The following is a 22,143-nucleotide window of genomic DNA, read 5'->3' on the forward strand; positions in this document are numbered from 1 at the left end:
CATGGAGGCCATAAGTAAGAAAATTATGTTAGTAAAAAAAAAACAGTTTTTAACATTACACCATCGAAAGTTGTAAAAAAAAAAAAAAGAAAAAAAAAAAAAAAAAGGGAAATACACCATCGTCTCCTGCTTAAATAGCAAATCTTTACACAGATTGACAAATAAAGAAGGGAAAAAAAGACTAAACATAATTGAACCTGTGAGTTGTAGCCTCCTGTTCTTTCCACTGCTGCCACTTCAGGAGCCATCCAGTACGGGGTACCAATGAAGGACTTTCTCTTCATAGTCGTCTGGGTGATTTGGGCAGAAACTCCAAAGTCAGCTGAAATAAGACATCAAAGAAATATTGATCAGTCCCAACCATGTTTCAACTGACAGATTCAACCAATTAAATCTAAGTAAAAACTAGTAATTTTCAGTTTCTTTTCTAATTTATCTGTCTTCCAATTCTTTTGGTTTAGATAATTCCAGAACTGTCCACATTTGCGATGTGAGATTGTGCCTAACACTCAAAGGCATTTTTCGAATTACATTCCAGTAATAAGGGAAAATTGTTCTATAATCAGGGAGATTTTCCAAGTTATTTGTAGAAAAACAAATATGGGGAAGAATTGATTTTCAGAGAAATTTTTGAGAAAATAGAGAGAGCTGATAGCTCTGCAAATCTCATTGATATGATTTAGACGATATATATTTGGTTTGTAGTTAACTACTTCCTGGGTAGATCATGTTTTTTTCGAGAACTTGTCTTGCTTTACATTCTACTACTACGGAGTAGATTTTTTCTTAATTCGGGAGACTTCTCTACTACTGTACTACAGAGCAGATTTTCAGCATTCGAGGGGATTTAGACAGTAAACCAGTTAAAAGTCAGATGTGAAGATGTGACGGGATCAAGTCTTACCGAGTTTGCAATCTCCATCGTCAGTCAGCAGGATGTTGGCTCCCTGTACAAAATGAGGAATTGTTAAATATTGTCTACTTCAATTTACCAGAAAAAGGTTAACAGCCAAAGTACCAAATCACACCAATCACACCATCAGTGACTGTATTCTGCTTATTTTTGCTGAGCAAAAAATGTTTAAACAATATTGTGTGCTGAAGCACCTCAATGAAATTGGGCCAATAAGTCTTATGCCCATGAATGAGTTCTCATATTATTTTTCAGATTCTCAATAGTGTCCCACTTGCTCAGGGATAGTGGCCTTGTCCCAACAAGAATGATTTACACCAGGCCTGATGTACATACATGTATCGTACATCCTTTATGAAAAAATACATCCTTGTGGAACATTCTTCTGTTTTTTTCCTTTTCCCCTGCACTTTACAGTCCCCCTAAGACTTTGTACACAAATTCAATTCCCTTACGAAGTGCTTTGATTTTCCCTTTTTTATTTTTCCTTGGTCTTCAGAAAGCTTCTAAAATGAGCCCATTGCCCATGTTCCTGTAGACTTGACTCATGTCCCAATCCCGCGCCATCCCCAGGAAACTACTGTTTTGCGATGTCGCAATCGCCTGGTATGTAAATGTATTCACTTATGAATGTAACATACATATGAGTATAGACGCGTGCCTTACAGTGTCTTGCACTGTGATGTCAGAGAGTGTAATGAATATTTTACCGGCAGGGTAGCGCTTCCACGCTCCCATTGGTTTTGTACATCTCCCCATTTGGAGAGATTTTCCAACAACAACGTGCAGAGTAAGAAACGACCTCGTCAAGTCCCATTCTCGGCACCACATTTTGACGGCGAGCGCACACTATACTGTGTATGCTACGTAAGTTGGGGGCATAGAGCTATATATATTGACTAGAGCGCTAACTTGCTCTGCGTTTTGAAGCCAACCTGGGCGCAGACATGTTTGATGTGTTGTGCGACTACGGAACAATTTTAATTTTAAGAGAACACATTCGGCCTGTGCGCTTTACATACGCGACTGCCCGTTCGCGTTCGTCCGCGCTAAGAAAAAACGTAATTTCGACTTGATTGACGTACTAAAAAAGTAAACGCGTCTTTTGAATATGACGCACATGACGCTCGCAGTTTGTACACTCATCAGCAAATTGTGCATTCACATTTGCTGCATTTTTTGGTTCGATGACACATAAAAAAGAACAAACGCACTGTCATGCAGATAGCTGTACAATTGCCGTACAAAATTTCAAGCTTTTGTATTGGTTTGTACATGAACATGGATGCGCCCACACGGCTTCAAAACCTTAGTGCGTGTATAACGGGGTGTTAGCGCTCTAGTCAATATATATAGCTCTATGGTTGGGGGTGACATGCTTTAGGGACCTCTCACACGAGAATGGGACTTGAATCAAGTCTAATGTTCCTGGGACTCCCTGGTAACCTGCTAGATGAAACGGTTCATGCGTCTGTAATGTTAGCCGCCATACCTTGATATCTCGATGCATCATATTGAGTGTGTGTAGATAATGCAGTCCGTGGAGTGTCTCTCTGCACACGTAGGCAATCTGGGGTTCATTCAGGTGTCCCGTCACTGTAACATAAACACATTCATGTTAATTAGAGTCATTAACATGAAACATACACTCGTGAATGAACAGGGGCCAAATTCATAGAGTTTAGCTTATTCTGCGATTTTCTATTTTACAGCGCTGCTCAGCACTAGGAATGGAAATCCATGGTAAATGCGCAGATAAATGTAGCCGCTTATAAAGCAATTTTTTTGCTATACTGTAGTAAGCAAAAAACTTTGTTTACCTTTAGTTGACTGTAACATAACAAAAATGAAGATCCATTTATAAACATTTAAAGGAACACGTTGACTTAGATCGGTCGAGTTGGTCTTTGAAAAGAGTTTGTAACCGTTTTTTATAAAATGCATATTGGGTAGAAAGATGTTGTAAAATTAGAATACAATGATCCACACAAACATGCCTCGAAATGGCACGGTTTTCCTTTCAATTCCAATCAATTCACATCCAGATCTCATCCAAATCTTATTGCTTCCAGCATTGATAAATCAATAGACTTCTGTACTGGATGATGTCACGGTTTGTTTACCAGGAATTCAGGCATGATATTTGAACCTTAGAAAATAATAAGACAGTTTTTTTAGTACAAGGGCTGACAATCTTGTACAAATGGTGCAGGGTTTAATAGACTTTTCAGGCTGTTCAATCACAGTTTTTTTGTTATTTTTCCAAGAGCAAAAAAAATGGAATTCAGTTTTAAGCTGCCCCTCTCAGAATTACTTTTTTTAAACTTTTTTAAAAGAAACTTTGTTAAATTTGTCCTCTATGGCCAATGTAAACAAAAAACAAATCTAATAAGCGAGAAATCCTTCAACCAGTCTAAAATGTTTTTCGCCTTATATCAGTGTATAGCAACCAGAATGGCTGGGACATCGCAACATCATCTACATAGTTCTCCAATGACGCCCTGGACAAAAAAAAAAAGCCATTCCACCACCCAGCACAGCTATTCCGTCAACATGGTCAATCCACGGTCTTACAGTACTCCAGACTAAGTACATTGGGGCCTACTATTCTCAGTAGCAAGTTCTCCTTCAGTCACAATACTGGCCACTCATCCACCTCCGTTCTACTGTACTTAATACCCTTCATCCCCATCCTCCTCAATTTATCCATAGAGCAAGGAATACTGACTGTTCCAAACCCGATCTTAGAAGGAACACAGACTGCTCCAAACCCAATCTTAAGGAACACTGACTGTTCCATACCCAATCTTAAGGAACACAGACTGCTCCATACCCGATCTTAAGATCGGGTAACTTTGCTTTTGCATACCACACTGTTCATTTACACGTTCATTGTACATGTACATTACTTGTACATGTACCAAGTCAATCATGTGATCGTGCCTACTGTACACACATGTAGGCTATGTTTACACATGTGCAAATATGCAGACAAGTGCATAAAATGTAGGATATTATAACCAGTAACTATTGTAATACATGCACGTCATTTGGTCATAAGTACTTGTGAAACTTGGTGTGAATCAAGGACCTCCCATAGTTCCCCTCCTATTGTCCAGTGTTCCCATTGTCATTGAGACTTCAACTTTGTTTGAAGTGAAAGTTTCTGTGGTTATGAGAACACGCTTTGAGGTCCTACACAAATGTGTTATTGCCTTTTGTTCAGGAATCTCTGGTTTCAATGGGTGGAACAACCCAAACCACCAGCAGCCTGTGTTATATTGTCAATGCAACAGGAAAACCATAGCATCCCATTTCTATATATAGTAAATGACTCACGTTCATGACAAGATTATCAATCAAGTCAATGAACCAATCAATGACGGCATTTTCACTGTTAGTGGAAACAATTAATACAATTGCTACTTGGTGTACTGTATTGTGTTTGATGAACATGTACAGTCAGTCTCGCAGTGCACAATGCGTTGTATTGAATGTTGCACACATGTACTTAAGGTAAAAGGCATGTTGAATGTTACACCAATAAGCACATTCCAAGAACACAAGTAAAGAGTATTACATGAAACTGGATGTCAAATTGATATTTGTAAGGATTTCTTCTCTGTTTCTGCAATGATGTGTCTTATTAGTGGATACATGAATAGTGTACAGGTTAGTACATAATCTTCTTTCAGCCACCCGCCCGCGCTGTAAACTATGTTCAGCACCTTTTTAAAAACCTATTTCCCATCAGCTCCAACTCAAGATCCATCCCCTTATTTGAAGCCCTGTCACTGAAAAAAGTGTATGTTTTCAAAGTTCACAATGTATTGTATAAATTAACCTGGTATTCTAATACCGAAAATCAATGACAATCATTATTATCAGACACGGGGCACATGATAACAAATATGGTGGCAGCCAGATTGATAGAGAGCCATATGTGCCTGGACCCAAACCTTAATTAAAACAGGCTCTGATTTAGGCTAAAGGCTACGGCTAAATATGGAAATACAGGAGACCAGGAGGAAATATTGATCTAGCCACATCCTAAACCAATGGCATTATTTCATTTCATTTCATTTCAGTTGTTCCACCTTTATTCTAAACCCAGACCCTCTCAGATACTTACAATTCAGGAGGTTTTTAACAGACTCTGGGCACCACCAGAAATACAACATTTCAGAATTTGACACAATGTGAACTATTTCTTTCTCCCTTTGGCGGTGGCTTTACTTCTTTCAGGAAAATTTGAAGGCTCTAAGAAGAGATTTTAAGAAAACCCTGAAGTCAGGAAAAATCTTGAGAATCTTGAAAGTATGTCAAAATTAAAGTATCTCAACGAATATTGAGTCAACTTTATGACAAGTCTGAATGAAAAAACACCCTATACAAAAGGCTAAAGAATGAGGCCAAAACTGGCAACAAAACAGTGTACCCCCAAAGACAGGATAATGGCGCACCTGAAGGGTCAAATTATAGAAGAGCCATCTAAATTTGTTGGTTGTTTTCAAAGTGTCATTAGACAAAACTACATCCGAAAACACAACATCATTTATAACAAAAAAAAAAACAAAAAAACAATTGCACTAGCAAAAAAACACAATATTTTGAAAAATTCCCCTCAACCTCTAAATTAAACTCATAGTTAAAAACATTATTGTTTAAGATAATTAACAAAAATAAACCTCAGCTTATAGGGAGACCCCCAACGTTAAGACTAGAAAACAGTTCAGTTGGTCCAGAGTGCCAGCACGTTAATCCAGAGATCACAAGTTCAACTCATTATGAGTATTACCGTACATGTGGTGTTCAGTAGTAAAATTTAATTGCTGTTATCACTGCAATGCACTGAGTGAACATGGTGTGTATCACACACACAACGTACATAGACACAACACACGCATCTTTATGGAATGTCCGATTTCAGGGAAGGCTGCATTAAGTTCACATGACAGCATCTCAATACATATCTGACAAATGAAGCACAACTGTGACAGAGCCAGATAATACTTGGAAAAAGAAACTCAAATAACACACTGTAGTTGCAAGAAAATGGAAGGTCACTCTCAACAATTCTTTGAAGTTCCAAAGAAAAACGTGCAAACTCTATTGTGGTCATACATTGGTAATGACCTTGAACAAGAAAGTGTGTAATTTCTATCCAAAAGTCTATAATGCTATAAAGATGATAAAAGCTATCCTGAAAAAGGAAGTCCTCTAATATGCCCTAAGTGATTAGAAATCAATAAAGGCAATACAACTTTGTCAAAGTGTTTGAATCTCCAACACTTGCCTAGCGAGTTTTGGAGATTTTAAATTTTGGTAGTGTCTGATTGTGAATGCTATGCCTGAGACGCAATTAATAAATTGCTGTCACCTCGCTAAATATGGATGGATTCTAAGTTCTTACTGAAATACTGTGACAGCTGTATTGTTGTTTTCTCAACATGTATACGTTGTATTCAACTGAAACTTTCACTGGATACTTTTATTGTATCTTTCCTGACAATATTGTCTTCAAATCAGCATTACATTGAAACAATTGTTATGTCCTACCTTTAAAGTAGGAACTCTCATTTCTATTTTTCTCTCACATGGAAAAAAATACAAAAACACTAAAAACTTCTGCATGTAGTCAAAGCTACTATAAACAAACTATTCCAAAGGGATCATCCATACACGTCATGTAGATGTAGAACACACACAATTATACTCAATGCATTGTAAAATCATGAGTGCAGCATTATGTATGTTGACCAAATGTTTTTTTAATTGACCCAAATTGACTTTTAAAAAAATATGAACATCTGTGAACATGTGTTAATTTTTTTATCCTTGGTCTACAAAGTACTTGTTTGTCCATACACACAGATTATTTGCAGATGCTATACATTACAGTGCATGGGTACAAGAAAATTGTGGCATCTGAGATTCCTGTTTTTGTCATTCATCCCACAATGAATGAACAGGATGTACAAGATATGATTTCATGTGAGTGCAGTACAGGCATTGATACACCATGTGTGCACATTGAATATGAATGCTTCATCAGTTTACTACACCATACACAAACCAAGCTTCAATTTTGTACTCTGCTTTCAAGACGAAAATCACCTAAAGGTTGCTTGCTCACAAATAAATGCAGGATACCAGTCACAGATTGCACCTGACTTGGTAGTTTGGTTCAATATACACATTTTGTTTCAGGGTACTCCATGCCAGACCAAAACTTACAGTGTTTTTTGCAGTTTTATCAAAAGAATCTATAAAAACAATAGACCTGGTTCCAATTTCAATGCCAGAAGCGCAGAACTCTGCAGTAAGCAGAGTAATGCATACTGTGTACACAGTACCGATTGGGTAAACCTCTATGGGGAGCTTCTGTGTAAAGATTTTAATGTTTACCAATACCGGTAGTTAGTGAAGTGCTCAGTCACATGCTTTAGACTAACTAGTACCTAGCAACATGAAGTTGGACTCTTGCACCCAGAACAAGTGTACTCTGTAATATAATGTACACATGTACCAGGATGAAATTGTCTTGCGCCAGTCGTCAGTTTCAACAAACTCTCCCTAACTTAGGAACAATTTTAGGACTTAGGATGAGTTGAGTTCCGTATTCATAGACATTAAGATGCATTGAACCCATGAACCCAAACGAGCGCACGTCCTAACTCGAGATAGGATCAACCCTAGCGTTTTGTGAAATCAGCTGCTGGTCATTGCCTTGGTGTCCTATCAAATATTTCTCATTGAGCAGCTAGGCTGACCCCCCTGGGCTCCAGCTCTTTACCAAGGAGAAAATGCCTAGATGCCTCTGCCCTTTCAAGAGCAAAGCATCAGGGCTGACTAAGCTTGGGCAATATCACGATATTATCGAATATCGCGATACTAATTTGGAAACGATTTTGATATCGGATCAATTTGGTTTTAATCGAAATATCGATTTATATCGCGATATCAATTAAGTATCGCAATATCGCGATGTATTTCCTAGCTGAGACATCTTGCACCCCATAGGTTTGGAGTAAACAAGAAGAATAGGTCATTAGAACACCTCTCTTACATGTATGCTATGACTGGCTCTTCTACAACTTTCACTGGGAGTTTGAAAACTGATGATGTCAAATTTAATTAATCGCGATTATATCGAATATCGCGATATATTGTCGGTGATATATCGTGAATAAAATAAATCGATATCGCCCAAGCTTAGGGCTGACTTTATGATACTGTAAAGAGTACCATGTCTACAATGGAAAGTAAATGGAAATTAGTGAGCATCTAGACTAGATAGATAAAGTAAAAACGGTCATCGGTTTGGTAGAGGATGAGATAAGGAGTAAAGGACATCTCAAGGAGTACTTTGATAACAGCCTCGATGATGACTTACTGTGATAGATGTCTTGCAATGACCCCCCACCGCAGTATTCCATGGCAATCCACAGCTTATCTCGGCGTAAGTAGCTGCCAAAATACATGACGATATTCATGTGTCTGCACTCCTTCATAATGGCTATCTCTTTCTGTATAATCTCCACATCGTCCCCTGTGTAAAACAATCGACTTGTGTTAAAGCCACTGGACACGTTTGGTAATTACCCAAAATAATTATTAATAGCATAAAAACTTACTTGGTAACGAGCAATGGAGAGCTGGAGAGCTGTTGATAGTATTAGACATTTTGAGAAACGGCTCCCTCTTAAAGGCATCGGACACTATTGGTAATTATTACTCTAAATAATTATTAGCACAAAAACTTACTTGGTAACAAGCAATGGAGAGATTTTGATAGAAAAGGCTACCCCTAAAACATTGTAAAATAAAAGGCTCCCTCTGTTGTAACATAGTTTTTGAGAAAGAGGTACCCCCATGTAATTTCTCACTCAAACATTTGGAATTTCATTTTTATATATAAGGCTCCCTTCAGATTTCTCAGACAGTAACTACATGTAAGAGGGCCATTAGGAAATAACTTGAACAAGTTTTGTTGGCACATTTGAACATGCATGTCCCCCTTGCCGTTCTGGTCAGGGCTTGAACTAGGAGTGGGGGGGGGGGGGGGAATCCACGAGACGACAGGGGTTTTTGTCCAAAATGTTTACTGTCACGACCAGAAACTTTGTTTCTATAAGACCAGAAGCAAAATAAGAACAAACTTCTTGACACAATTTTTAACATGCATCACTTTTTTTTTTTAACAAGCACTAAGAAGTACGAGTAGATTGATCTCATTTGTCTTTATGAGTTTAAAAGTATACTTTAGTGCTCGACATCCTGGGGAGGTAGTGCTTTCTGCTCTACCGGCCAGGCTTCGAATTGATGATACCCAAGCCTACATCCGTATGGACTGTAAAGGGGTTAACCCTGTTTCAGCCCTGGGAGTAGGTGGCAACGGCCTCTGGAAGAAAAGCAAATTGTAGCCCACACCATGAAGTGGCCTTCAGGCCTTGTGTGTCAGGCGACTTGCATAAAATTAAAATAAAAAACAATAAAAAAATCCTGTATCAAAATGTATTTTACTAGACACAAAGCTACCATTTACAAAAAAGTTTTGAGTACTGCTCAAATGAAAAACAAAAGCCTGCCAGAAAAACACAAGCCTGGTAGACTTGGTCCAGTGGAAAATTCAAGCACTGATGGCACAGTGTACATAATATTAACTGGGGACCTTTGGCTGGATTAACTGGTTGGCAGTTGACTGAAAACAAAATGTACATTGTCTGTCTGGACTGTGCATGTTTGACTTGACATTGTACACACACTACTGTAGTGTATAATGTCAAGTTAAGTATGAAGAGTTCAAATGGGTGTGGATTCCAACAAGGAAATATTAATTGTTGAATAAACCAAAAAAATATTTAAAGTAACTTGCCTGGGTCCATCTTGATCACCTTTAAAGCAGCAAGATTGCCATCGGCAACCATCTTGGCCTGCAAGGAAACAAGGAAATTACCTTAGTTACATACAATACGCAAAAAATGTTTCAATATAAAATCACCAGCCATTCTGCCTGCCACTCTGAACTAGAACTTTTAATCTGGGTCAAATTTCATGGCGCTGCTGTCCAGTGGAATTATGCGCTTACGGTGCCATGTAAAGCACGTAATTCAATGAGCTGTAAGCGCAGGATTCTGCAGTAAGCAGAGCCGTGAAATTGGGCCCCGACAGCTGGACAAAGTACATGTAGGCCTAGTACTCGTAGTAGCTGAATCCACTCATGTTAAAAATTGTCTGGCCAATTTTAACAACATTTATGATTCGGTTGTTTACTTTTAAAGCCATTGGACCCTTTCGGTAAACAGTGTTGTCCAAGGCCCACACTTTGTGTACCAGAACTTTTATATCAAATAACAAACCAGTGAAAATTTAGGCTCAATCGGTCATCGGAGTGGGGAGAAAACAACGGAAAAACCCACCCTTGTTTCCGCGCGTTTCGCCGTGTCATGACATGTGTTTCAAATAAATCCGTAACTCTCGTTAACGAGAATTTATGCTGTTTTGCTGTTTTCTCAAAAAGTAAAGCATTTCATGGAATAATATTTCAAGAGAAGTCTTTCACCATTGCCTTCTGTAAACCCTGTAAGTTATTTGTAAATCTGTGAATTTTTTTTTTTTTTTCTGAACCGAAAGGGTCTAATGGCTTTAAAGTGAGCAATTGTTTTTTTAATGGTTTGTATCCTTAAAAGACTACTACTGGGTTGAATAAAATTTCCTCATTTGCTCAAATAGCCTAGCCACACAATGTACATGTCAATTGTGTAATTTTTAAATTGTGTGTGTCTCACAACTTTGAGTGTGTGTGTTGGTTTTTTTTGGTGTTTTTTTTAGGGGGGGGGGTCTCTAGAGCACAAAGGACTTATTTTGATACAATGTAGGAGTCTTTGCAATTTTAAGAGCTGGCACTGGCAGTTGAGTTAACATATGTACTGAATGACATCTTGTATTTTATATACTTAAATAAATGTTTTTCTGAAATTTTAAAAATAAACATTATATATTTTCTTTTGCTCTGTAATTTTAAATGCAATTCAGCCTCTGGCTGCCAAGTTTGAATGTTTTTTTTAATAAACCAATAATAATATAGCTTGTCACTTGTCATTGTTTTGGTTTATATTAATTGATTACATGTAGTAGGATGCTTTTTAAAAGGTTGTGAGAACACTGGGGTGGGGTCAAGGAAGGGCGTACTGTACAAAGGCTTTAATGTCACTGAGCACTCATAACACCCCCATTAACACAATATGTCAACTGTCAAGCAGCAAAAGATTAAGTTCTCCGGAAATTTCATTTTCTAATTTACCCATGTTGGTAGGCCTACTGCATCAGCCTTCAAATATTTATTTTAATTCAGAGAGTATAAATGTGACTACAATCCTTAATATTGACATGATGATCCTACTCAAACCATGTACCAATTATCTGCAATTTTTAAAACCCAATTCCCTTTTCAATCAAACACAGTTGTCATGCATGTCATGAATGTTTGTCAGTTAAAATAGACATGACAGGCATTGAGTCCACACAGGTCTAACATCCACTCCTACTCCATTGACTGGGGGTGCATGTACATGTACATGTAGTCTCACTGTGTGAGTCATTATTCTTCATGACATTTACGTATGTGGTGATTCACTTCGCAACAAGAAAATATGGGTAAATACACATGACAGGCCTGTATCATGCCTCCTTTTTTGAAAGGGCAAGGGCACCAAGGCATTTTCTCCTTGGTGAGGAAATTGTACATTTCTACTGAGCGTTTCAAGGGCACCAAGGCAATGACCAATGGCCATGGAGACAATCGCCTCCATGAAGTACATACGTATCAGGGCTGACATAAATGATAACATTCCTGGTAAAAATACGTACTGGTATTACATGTTTATATTGAGTGTGACTATGTTTTGATTTTAAGGAAGTTGGTAAAAAAAAAATACCGCACCTCCTTCATTCAACAGTGCACTGTCATTTTATAAACTAAAAAGGTAACATTGGTTACAAACTGCTTTCAATGATTGGTTGACCTTGACTCTCTCTGAGAATTAGAGCTGATTAATTAGCACTGCTCAGCAACAGGCAGGCCTCCTAACTATTTTTTTTAAAAGCGCTTTGGTCTATTTTGGAAATGCGCTATAAATAATTATTTATAAATACTATGTTTATACTTTTTGACAGGTACAACGTCCAGGCTTGAAGATGTCACATAACCTTGATCCCACAAGGCCTATACTTTTGGTGCTACATGTATGTTGGATAATTTGCACCAATGGAAAAGGAGGGTGGGGGGCTACTTTGTACAATTTTTTAAAGCAAAATTTGATTTCAACTCCCAACATGAACCAATTGTTTTCCACATCAAACCAAGGTTCTATCAAGTTTTAAAAGCCCATTAGTTCCTCTACTGAACAGTAGGCCTTTCTTTTTCTCTTTTTTTTCTGGATTTTTTTTAGCATACATTAATGTGTTACCATTTTGGGGAAAATATTTTGCAAAAATGGATTTCTTACTTGACAAAGGAAAAAAAATGTCAGGGATCCATAATGAGCACCGCGATTAAATATTGAAACTGATTGACATTGCTGAGAGAGGCAAATAAGGAAGCAAAGCTTTACTAAAAGTTAAAGGGTATTGACCCCTGAGCATGCAATTATGTGGTGAGATGAGAATAAAAAGTTAGCATAGGCCTACATGTACATGTGAAAACAGTGTGTAAGATACTAAGTAGGAAGAGGGCCCTGAAAAAACTAATAACCAGGAACTGTACAATACAAATAGTTACCTACATGTAGGGCCTACACAAAACACTCATAACAAAATAATAACAAACATCAACATCTGAAAGGTCAGCAAAGTATAAAGCATTAGAAAATAAGTTCAAGAACATGATATAACTTAATGTCTACATGTACCTCCATGAAGGTATAATACTATTGCACTTTATAATACATCGGAGATATACTTGAACATTTTTTTTAACCAAATTCCAAATCTTGGATCCCTAAAATGCTGTAAGTGTGAGAGAAGTTGTTAAATTGGCACACCAAAGTTGGAGGCTTGTCAAGTCAAATGAAAAATGAACACCATTATTTTATTGTTATTATTATTGTGGGTTAACATACTTTTTAACCAAGAATGGCAACAAATTATGTAGATGATTGATTGAAGCAGAACCAAATTTTTGGTCGGCCATTTTTTTTTTTTTTCAAGCAAGTTGCAGTTGATCCACCATCCTCTAGAGAGAGAATTAGTCTTAACCTGTTTCCTTCCTTCATCCCATTTGGTCTTATAAACGTGGTGCAAAAACAAAACCACCCTACATGTAGTCAGGGGAAAAATTTCAGGTCATAAATTCAAGGCATAAACTATGCCTTGAATATACTATATTAGTATCATTTGAGAATATTTAACCTGCAACTGTACAGTAGGGAACCGTCAGTGAGTTACAGAACTGTTTCTTTTTTATGCAGATTAATTCAGTTGAATTACAGTCTATGGTAGCCCCATAAATCGGTCCAATCCACTCCGTATCCTTGGCCCCAGCACCACTGATATCAAAACCTTTCGGAAAACCATCTGAAACTCTCCGCATCATGAAACTTACCGATCTAATACTTCAGAAGTTGCAGATAGCACTATACTTGGAATCGTTCACATAGGTATCACAGATTTTGAGTAAAAATCAAGTAAATTTTGCGTGTGAATTTTCTCAACTAACGCTCTTTTACCGCTCATGCCGATATGCCGATTGTCCCCCGATCGTGCGCAGATTTTTTTCCCAGGACAACCGTGTGGAATCATCTGCACACATTCGTCCTGGGAAGAAAAGATACTCAATCCGCGCTTCGTGTACAAACATATGGACACGCGTCTGGGAACTACAAAGAATGGTTCCCCAATCCGTGCTTTGTGTACAAACATACGGACACGCGTCTGGGAACTACAAAGAATAGTTCCCAGACACGTGTCCGTATGTTTATATACACAAGGCGTGGATTGGGTATCTTTTCTTCCCAGGACGAAGGTTACTCCTAGAACTATTTCGGTTTCGTCCGGCTATCGTCTCCCGTTACGGGAGACGATAGCCGAACGAAACCGAAATAGTTCTAGGAGTAGACGAACGTGTGCAGACGATTCCACACGTTTGTCCTGGGAAAAAAATCTGCACACGGTCGGGGGACAATCAACATATCGGCATGAGCGGTAAAAGAGCGTTAGTTGAGAAAATTCACACGCAAAATATACTTGATTTTTACTCAAAATCTGTGATACCTATGTGAACGATTCCAAGTATAGTGCTATCTGCAACTTCTGAAGTATTAGATCGGTAAGTTTCATGATGCGGAGAGTTTCAGATGGTTTTCCGAAAGGTTTTGATATCAGTGGTGCTGGGGCCAAGGATACGGAGTGGATTGGACCGATTTATGGGGCTAAGTCTATGTAGTATGGTAATACTAATATACAGTTGACAATGATACTCAACTCAACTTGAGTTGTTTGTTAAAATATAAAATACACCTCTACAGCAATAGCATAATTAATTGATACTGATAGTCTTAAGAAAATTGCATGGTGTTACTACAACTCATATGCACCTTGTTAGTGTTACTGTTATATTGTTAATTTTGTAAATTGATTTATAGTGCCAGTCAAAATGCCTGCAATTTTTAGATGAAAATTTATTTTTACCTTGTACACATCGCCATAGGTTCCACTCCCTATTCTTTGTAAAAGTTCAAAATCCTCTAAAGGATTACGGTTCTGTATAAGTCTCGGATTCATGGTGGCTTTATTACGACATTAGTCCGGGAAGAAACGGGTAAATATCCACAAATTCCTGGCGAAATATGTTCACATTTTCGGCGACTGTCAATGTCACACCATTCAGCATTATTCACACCGCACTTACTTCCGCACTGCGCATTGCATTATGCATGAAATGATGGAAAGCACAAACTCAACGGATGTACATGTGTACATACATCAGGTACATACAACTGACGAGGCCGAGTGTGTTTTTCTTACGGTGTGTACGCGCAAGAAAAATGTATCACTGGTGTACGCAAACCGCGTTTTTAGTGTATTGGGTGTAGTACCAGTGGTAGTAGGGGACCAATTTTAACGTGGTTTGCATTCATGTCAAATGATGGCGCTATTTCAAATAGGGAGGGTGGGGGTCATTAATTTTAGTGTGTTGGTAGAACTTCAAGGCTAACTTGCTACATGAGCTTATTATTTCGAGTAAGAAATTTTGCTTCTGGATGAAAGGTCATCATAGTTGTTACTGTGAAAGCCCATGGAGTGTGATTTGGGTTTTTTTCACTTTAAAATCGCGCCTTCAATTCCCCCAAGTTGTTTTTTTTATAGTTCTTTGCTGGAGGTCGGCCGTGCTATCAGCAAATTAATTAACAAAATTTTTTTTTGCAAATTATCCTCCATTAACTTCTTGGAACTAGTACTAGCTTCATTCCGAGGTGTCTGTTAAAATTGTTACATTTTACATCAAACTTGTTTACGTCTGAAAAAGTTTCATCTGTACAAATTTCAGTCCACTCAAAAGTTTGCGAGGTTCTTCTTTTTTTTCTTTGGTGGACATGTTTTATGCTAGCAAAATTGATTTAATGTTACTGTGATGAGATACACCCCCATCTAGACCTTTGCTAAACATCCAATAATACTTTTGCAATTTTAATTGGGGGGGGGGGGACGGTTGGTTTGCTTTGCATAAAAAAGGACTGATCTGACAAATCGCTGATGCAAATTCAACATCTATTATGATGTGTGGTGCCTATATATCTCATCCCAATCACAAATATCATGATAAACCATAATGTGTAATTCGACTCCCCAGTCCTTTTTTTTCAAAACAATTTTTGTTAAATCCTTATCATCATTGAGTGATTGGAGAAAACGGATGTCTTCTGACACGCCCCTCCCTACTGTGTCCCCAATGAACAAAATTTAAGCAGAATTATTGTTGAGGGCGGGCTTTTGCTATTTCTGGGGATGATCACTAGGTGGCGCTATTGTAAAACTTAGTGTTTATGATTTTATTTTGTGGTCTCAGAGCCAGCCAGAAGCAGACATTCACTTTATTTATGTGTCAATATTCTATGAACTTATTCATCGTACGTAATTCTCCCCGTTTCCTTGAAGTAAAAGCTGACTGTCGAGAGATTTTACCATGGTTTGTGAAAAGTGTAAGTATGCCCTTTTGTTTTGTATTTATTGAGAATGAGGAGAGGGACACATTTCTGACCGACGACGACACTATTATTATTATACCATTAACTCGAGTGGCAATCAAAATTTGACATTTTTTTGTAATAACTCACCCCACAGCTGCAGCACAGTCAATAATAACGTGAGTCAATAACATGATCAACATAACGCATTATTATTTATGGTAATCTGACAAGCAATATGAATCATAATGCTAGTGATCTGACAATACAAAAATGTACACAGCCAATTAATTATGTCTGTACGGAATGATATACATGTAGGATAGTACTGTTATTTTTTATACACGGATCCCCACATAAAACATAGTTTTTGGTACTGAAACAGGTTTTAAATTTCTAACTCAACCGCCCCCAGCCCAGCAGGATCAACGTCCCCCAAAACAGTCACTTACTCACTGACCGTGTTCAGTGCTCGTCTGGCTTTTTAAGTTTATAATGTTTTTGTTTATAAAAGCCGGTGCTGGCAATAATATTCACTGGCTGCCTGGATGCCCGCAAAAAACTAGAGCCTACTTTGTGTGCCTGTTGATGTTAAATTGATGTGATTACTAACTGTTGTTGTGATTTTGTAGTCACAAGATGGGAATCAGACCATGATTTACTTAATAATAAAAAAAATCTGTTGGGGGCCACAAATCAGGGAAAAAATGGTACTAACGAACTATTGTTGTTTTTGTTTAAGTTTTATAAGAGATGCAATGTTTTAATACCAAATACAGGCGAGAAAAAGCTTGGGAAGGTCATAACCCCAGATCCATGGAAATCAGGAGCCAGAAATACTACAGGTAAAGATGGAAAAACAAAGCTGCATGTTTGTTTGTTTTGGCTTTTTGTAAATATTTAAAATACGGTTTTGTTTTCTGTGTCAATTACTGACAAAAGTTAAGACATGTGAAGCTTCTGAACCAAGGGAAGCTCTGCTAGCATATTGGTCATGGATCTTCATGAGTCAAGATGAGTTAAGTAAACTAATGCTTTATTCTTCTTTTTTAAAATACATTTTAGAGGGTGGAGGGCGGAAGGTTGGTGAAAACAAGTTACTGACGGGCAAGAAAGCAAGGTAAGAGAGAACGTTCTGTAAGGGCTTTATATGATGCATAGAATCTTTAATTATCAGAGTCCTCTAAAAAAATGTTTTTGTCTAAAACTGCTTTAAACAACAGGATTGGCTTTTCTCACTGGTCCACAATTTACTTGTTTTCTTCCAACTTATATTATACTTGTAATTTAGAAATAATATTGACAATCGGTTGTTTAAATGTAGCAGTGGATAAACAATAAATTACCAAGTAGACCACCCCCTAAACAGTATTGTGTCTGGTCCTCATGTGTTTTAACCAGCAGTTGGTTAGCGGATCACTGTTTATTAAATTGTGTCTTATGTTCCTATCTCCATCAGATATAACCCATACACAACACAATTCAACAAGTGTCGAATCTGTAAGCAGTCTGTACATCAAGTTGGCTCCCACTACTGCCAAGGATGTGCATATAAAATAGGTACGTACTTTTTAAAGCACAACTTGGGCACAGCAAGGCTGGACAGTCCTGGCACCCATATTTGTAAACATCATAGGATTGTTAATAGTTGCTGGTTCTCAAAAACTGTTATCTGAATGGGAGACTTTTCTAGCGCTAGGTGGCAGCAGACTTATCGGGTAAATTTCCATTGTTAACAATGGATTGACCTGGTAAGTCTGCTACCACTGAATAATCTTAAGCATCCCAAAAGTTCTCCATTGGTATGAACATAATAATTTTTGTCTTTCTGAAATTCAGTCATTAGGACTATCGCAAGTGAAATTGATGTTATTTAACATTGTCTGGTTAGGCAATGTAATTAAACATAGCATTGCCTGATGTTGACCAAGTTCACAGTTAAAACAAGTTCTGGAGGCAATTCAGTTACTGCTTGTATTTCACCTAGACAAAAGTCAGCCATCTATAAGTATTGAACATGATGTATACTTGGTGTAACCAGTTTCTCAAATATGTCTGCAATTGTCTGCTAAACAGCTCCATGAAAAATGAATTTTTCACAAATTTTTACAGAAGTGTTAAGTTTTAACCAAAGGAAACTAAAACTTGTGTATGTTTTCCCTTTCAGGAATCTGTGCAATGTGTGGCAAGAAGATCTTGGACACCAAGAAATACAAGCAGACATCTGTATGAGCCGAACCCTTCACATCCAGAGTCAGACGTTTGAACTGAGACTAAGAAAAGACTTGAGAAGTATCTATAACTAGATAATTTCTGGGTACAACCATGAGTAAATCTCTTTCGGGAGGACTGCTGGCTCTGAAGAAACCCCAGTTATGGTTAAAATTAGGGTCAATGACAGAGACCACACTGGGTTAGAGATCACACCGGCTCTTGTTAACTTGTTATAGTTATTTCTGATTTGTCCACCATAGCGTTAGCCAGAGGGCTGTTTGGGAGTCTTTTTGACATGAAATCTGGTCACCCTGTACTGTCATTTACATGAATTGCAAGTGAACAATTTGGACACTCAGTTTTCAAATTTCCAGCACCTTGTAAAGCTTCAAACATCACTTAAAAAGACTTCATTTTAAGAAGTGCTCTTCCGTTATCATATACATGTAGTAAGGCCTGTAGTATGGCCAGTTGTCATGCAGAGGGAAATTTGTATTTGAAAATCCAGTTGAAGAACAATTCATTTCCACCTCTCCTTGCCCTGTTATTGTGCAATGGGAGACTTTTGGATGGTGCAAGACAGTGGTGCATGTGCTCGGACCTACACGCGCAATACTAAGCATAGCTGTGTGCATGCCCAGAGCCACAAAAAGGAACGTTATGTCTGCGTCTCAAAGGTCTCCCATTGAAACCAAAAGATGCCACCTGCTTACTAACCAAAATGACTAGTGGTAAAGATGTAAAAAAGTGTACATATAAGTAGTTTTGTTTTAATTAGTGTTTAAGTTGTATACATTTCCTGACAAGTTTCTCAGTTGTTGTCTAAAATATAGAGAAATGTGTTTGAAATGAGAGTGCATTGACCTACAGATGGAACAATGATAGTATTAGTACCAGGTGGATTTATAATGTGGTGCCAAAATATCGGGGGGAATCAATAGGACACCCATCAAAACAAACAACAAAGTTAATAACAAAATGTTTAAAGTAAGATGTAAGGCATTTATTTTAACATAAATTTTGTAAATGTGCATAATATTAATAAATACAATCAAATGCAAGAACAATGAATGTGTGATAAGTCAATATTATGTGCATGAGTTAATTAAATGTACAGAATGTGTAACCCTGGAGTTGATTCAAGTCAGATATTCGTACTTGAGCCCAGTTCATGATTCCAGCAAGTGCGAATGCGAATGTTTACGTCGCAAATTCACAAAGAATAATTTGCAACGGATGAAATGTGTTCAACTCCTGCAAAACATTCGCTGCAAATACAGCCATGTCAACATTAACTGCGCATGGAAGTATGAACCGAGCTCGAGTCTGAATCCATGTTACAAAACTAGTTTAAGAAGGGAATTATTGTGTCCTCTCACACCACCAGTAATGTGCATTTCAACTCGAGTCTTGTAAGTCGTCTTCACAAACTCACTGGATTAGCATTAAAGACAGTGGACACTACTGGTAATTGTCAAAGACCAGTCTTCTCACTTGGTGTATCTCAACATATGCATTAATTAACAAACCTGTGAAAATTTGAGCTCAATCGGTTGTAGAAGTTGCGAGATAATAATGAAAGAAAAAAACACCCTTGTCACACGAAGTTGTGTGCTTTCTGATGCTTGATTTCGAGACCTCAAGTTCTAAACTTGAGGTCTCTAAATCAAATTCGTGGAAAATTACTTCTCTCTCGAAAACTACTTCACTTCAGAGGGAGCTGTTTCTCACAATGTTTTATACTATCAACCTCTCCCCATTACTGGTAATCAAGAAAGGTTTTGTGATGATAATTATTTTGAGTAATTACCAATAGTGTCCACTGCCTTTAAACAGACATACATGTATGGGGGCGCTCATTACAAGAAACTCAAATTACATACTAAGGAGCAAGCACATGACCTGACTTGCAACGATGTCTACACATCCTCAAAGCCAATAATCTCACACTCATGAAGAGTTCACAACTGTTTAAAGGAACACGTTGCCTTGGATCGGTCGAGTTGGTCTTTGAAAGGCGTTTGTAACCGTTTGTTATAAAATGCATATGATTAGAACGATAAATTAAAAGTAGAATTTAATGATCCACACAAGTATAACTCGAAATTGCGTGGTTTTCCTTACACCTCGTCGACAAACACGGTCGGCCATTTATGGGAGTAAATTTTTTTACTCCCATAAATGGCCGACCGTGTTAGTTCGCAAAGTAAAAGGAAAACCACACAATTTCGAGGCAAATGTGTGTGGATCATTGTATTCTACTTTTAAAACATCTTTCAAACCGTGTGCATTTTATAACAAACCGTTACAAACGCTTTTCAAGGACCAACTCGACCGATCCAAGGCAGTGTGTTCCTTTAACCATGGTCCTTGCATTTACAACAGTAGATTATTGAAACAGTCACTGGTTTGATGAAACTAGTTATGGGTGCTCAGTAATCATAGTGCACATGATGGGTGGATGTAAAGAGTGATCTTAGAGACAGTACATAAGGTGCCATTTGGCGGTCGTAACCAATAACTGTTTCGGTTGAGTTTGCCTTTGGTAAATCACTTGCCATTAACCGAAACAGTTATGGGTTACAACCGCCACAACGCACTCCTGGGTTAGGTGAAGTACATGTAACTAATAGACCCTGTGCATTAGCTGCCTTCTTTGATGGCAAACAATGAAAAGTAATACAATATTTGATTTAAATCTTGAGACTGGTTTCACCAGAGAAAAGACATCGGTGTCTTTTTGTTTAAAATCCACTCAACCAATTCTTTGTTCACTTGAGTGCAACGAATTTAAAATAACTGGTAAGATTATAGTGCAAAAGCATGAATAGTATTTAAAAACATATCATTAAATCTAAATAATATTTACATTTGAGGATTCATTACACTAAAAGACTCTTTTTTTTTTAATTGCAACTTTATGCAATTTTGGGAGGATAACAAAAAATAGCAGCTTCATTGATATCTATAGTAACATCTTCAGCTGCATGTTATTTTTTTTCACTCTCATAAAATACAGGCTTGATACTTCACGGAGGCAATGGTAGCAATTGCCTCCGTTGTCCCTGGTCATTTTGCCTTGGTGCCTCTTCAAATGTTCTAATATAAATTTACAATTTCCTCATCTCATAGAGGTGCCCTTTACAAAGGAGGAATCGCCTTATGGCCCTCAGCCATGCTGCTTTATTGCTACATTGCATTTTCGATTGATACAACATGACAGCCCTGATGGCAAATTTACATTGTTTTGCAGTAAGATACACTTATACTGGTAATGCCCCACAGCACAAACTCAAATATCAATTCTGCTTTACAAAAACAGCAGGTAGCACATCATTTTAAAACTTCATTACATCCCCCCCCCCCCCCACAAAAAAAAGAAAAAAAAAATCATGCACAAATTTACGTTTTTGGTTGGTTTTGTTTTTAAATTCAATGGATTGTACAAAGGTGATGGACACCCTTTGAACAGTTGAACATTAGATAAATCCACTCATTTACAGTGCCAATCTCAGTTCAGAAAAACAAACTTATGAACTACATCCAATATTTATTTTTGAAAACAAATGTGCCAGAAGTTTCTCAACATGATTAGATTCACAAGACCATTATATAGCACATTGATAACTGCTTTATTATTAAGCAAAGCTCAAATCACAGAGTTTGAATAGATTCAGAAGCAGATATGGCAGAAGCTGTAAACAAAAAATTAAATCGCTATTTAAGAAATAAGATTGTTGGAACTTTTTTAAAATTATTATTTACTGGTGTACAAGAGAACTCTAATATCAAAGTCAACTTTTCTCCAAAAGCGATCAGAGCATACTGATT

The 22,143-nt window shown here is 37.6% G+C and overlaps 2 protein-coding genes across 13 annotated transcripts in view; one reads left to right on the forward strand and one right to left on the reverse strand.

Annotated features, from left to right (window-relative positions):
• LOC139948171 (mitogen-activated protein kinase kinase kinase kinase 5-like) overlaps positions 1–14,879 on the reverse strand; it is a 40,396-nt gene extending 25,517 nt beyond the window's left edge. For 9 of the 12 annotated variants that reach the window (XM_071946313.1, XM_071946296.1, XM_071946271.1 and 6 more), the window contains exons 1-6: positions 14,603–14,878; positions 9,792–9,849; positions 8,310–8,465; positions 2,406–2,509; positions 905–947; positions 198–322 (exon numbers count right to left, since the gene is read on the reverse strand). In XM_071946313.1, coding sequence (XP_071802414.1) covers positions 198–322; positions 905–947; positions 2,406–2,509; positions 8,310–8,465; positions 9,792–9,849; positions 14,603–14,695 — 579 coding nt within the window. In that variant the 5' untranslated portion in view covers positions 14,696–14,878. Of the gene's footprint in view, positions 1–197; positions 323–904; positions 948–2,405; positions 2,510–3,592; positions 3,679–8,309; positions 8,466–9,791; positions 9,850–14,602 lie in introns of those variants that run through there. The other 3 variants (XM_071946255.1, XM_071946247.1, XM_071946321.1) reach the window with 2 other exon arrangements.
• Positions 14,880–15,949: 1,070 nt separating this feature from the next.
• On the forward strand, positions 15,950–21,680 carry LOC139948255 (cysteine-rich PDZ-binding protein-like). Its single transcript, XM_071946351.1, has 5 exons — positions 15,950–16,113; positions 16,878–16,943; positions 17,164–17,218; positions 17,558–17,658; positions 18,266–21,680. The coding sequence occupies exons 1-5, from the start codon at positions 16,098–16,100 to the stop codon at positions 18,328–18,330; spliced, it is 303 nt and encodes a 100-aa protein (XP_071802452.1). The 5' UTR covers positions 15,950–16,097; the 3' UTR covers positions 18,331–21,680.
• The last annotated feature ends 463 nt before the right edge of the window (positions 21,681–22,143 follow it).

The sequence above is a fragment of the Asterias amurensis genome, chromosome 1, assembly GCF_032118995.1.
Source record: "Asterias amurensis chromosome 1, ASM3211899v1".
NCBI lineage: Eukaryota > Metazoa > Echinodermata > Asteroidea > Forcipulatida > Asteriidae > Asterias > Asterias amurensis.

Excerpts from the sequence above, each read along its gene's own strand:
- LOC139948255 (XM_071946351.1), top strand. Across the intron at positions 17,219-17,557 it reads CTGACGGGCAAGAAAGCAAG|ATATAACCCATACACAACAC; the intron begins GTAAGAGAGAAC and ends TATCTCCATCAG. Across the intron at positions 17,659-18,265 it reads AGGATGTGCATATAAAATAG|GAATCTGTGCAATGTGTGGC; the intron begins GTACGTACTTTT and ends TTTCCCTTTCAG.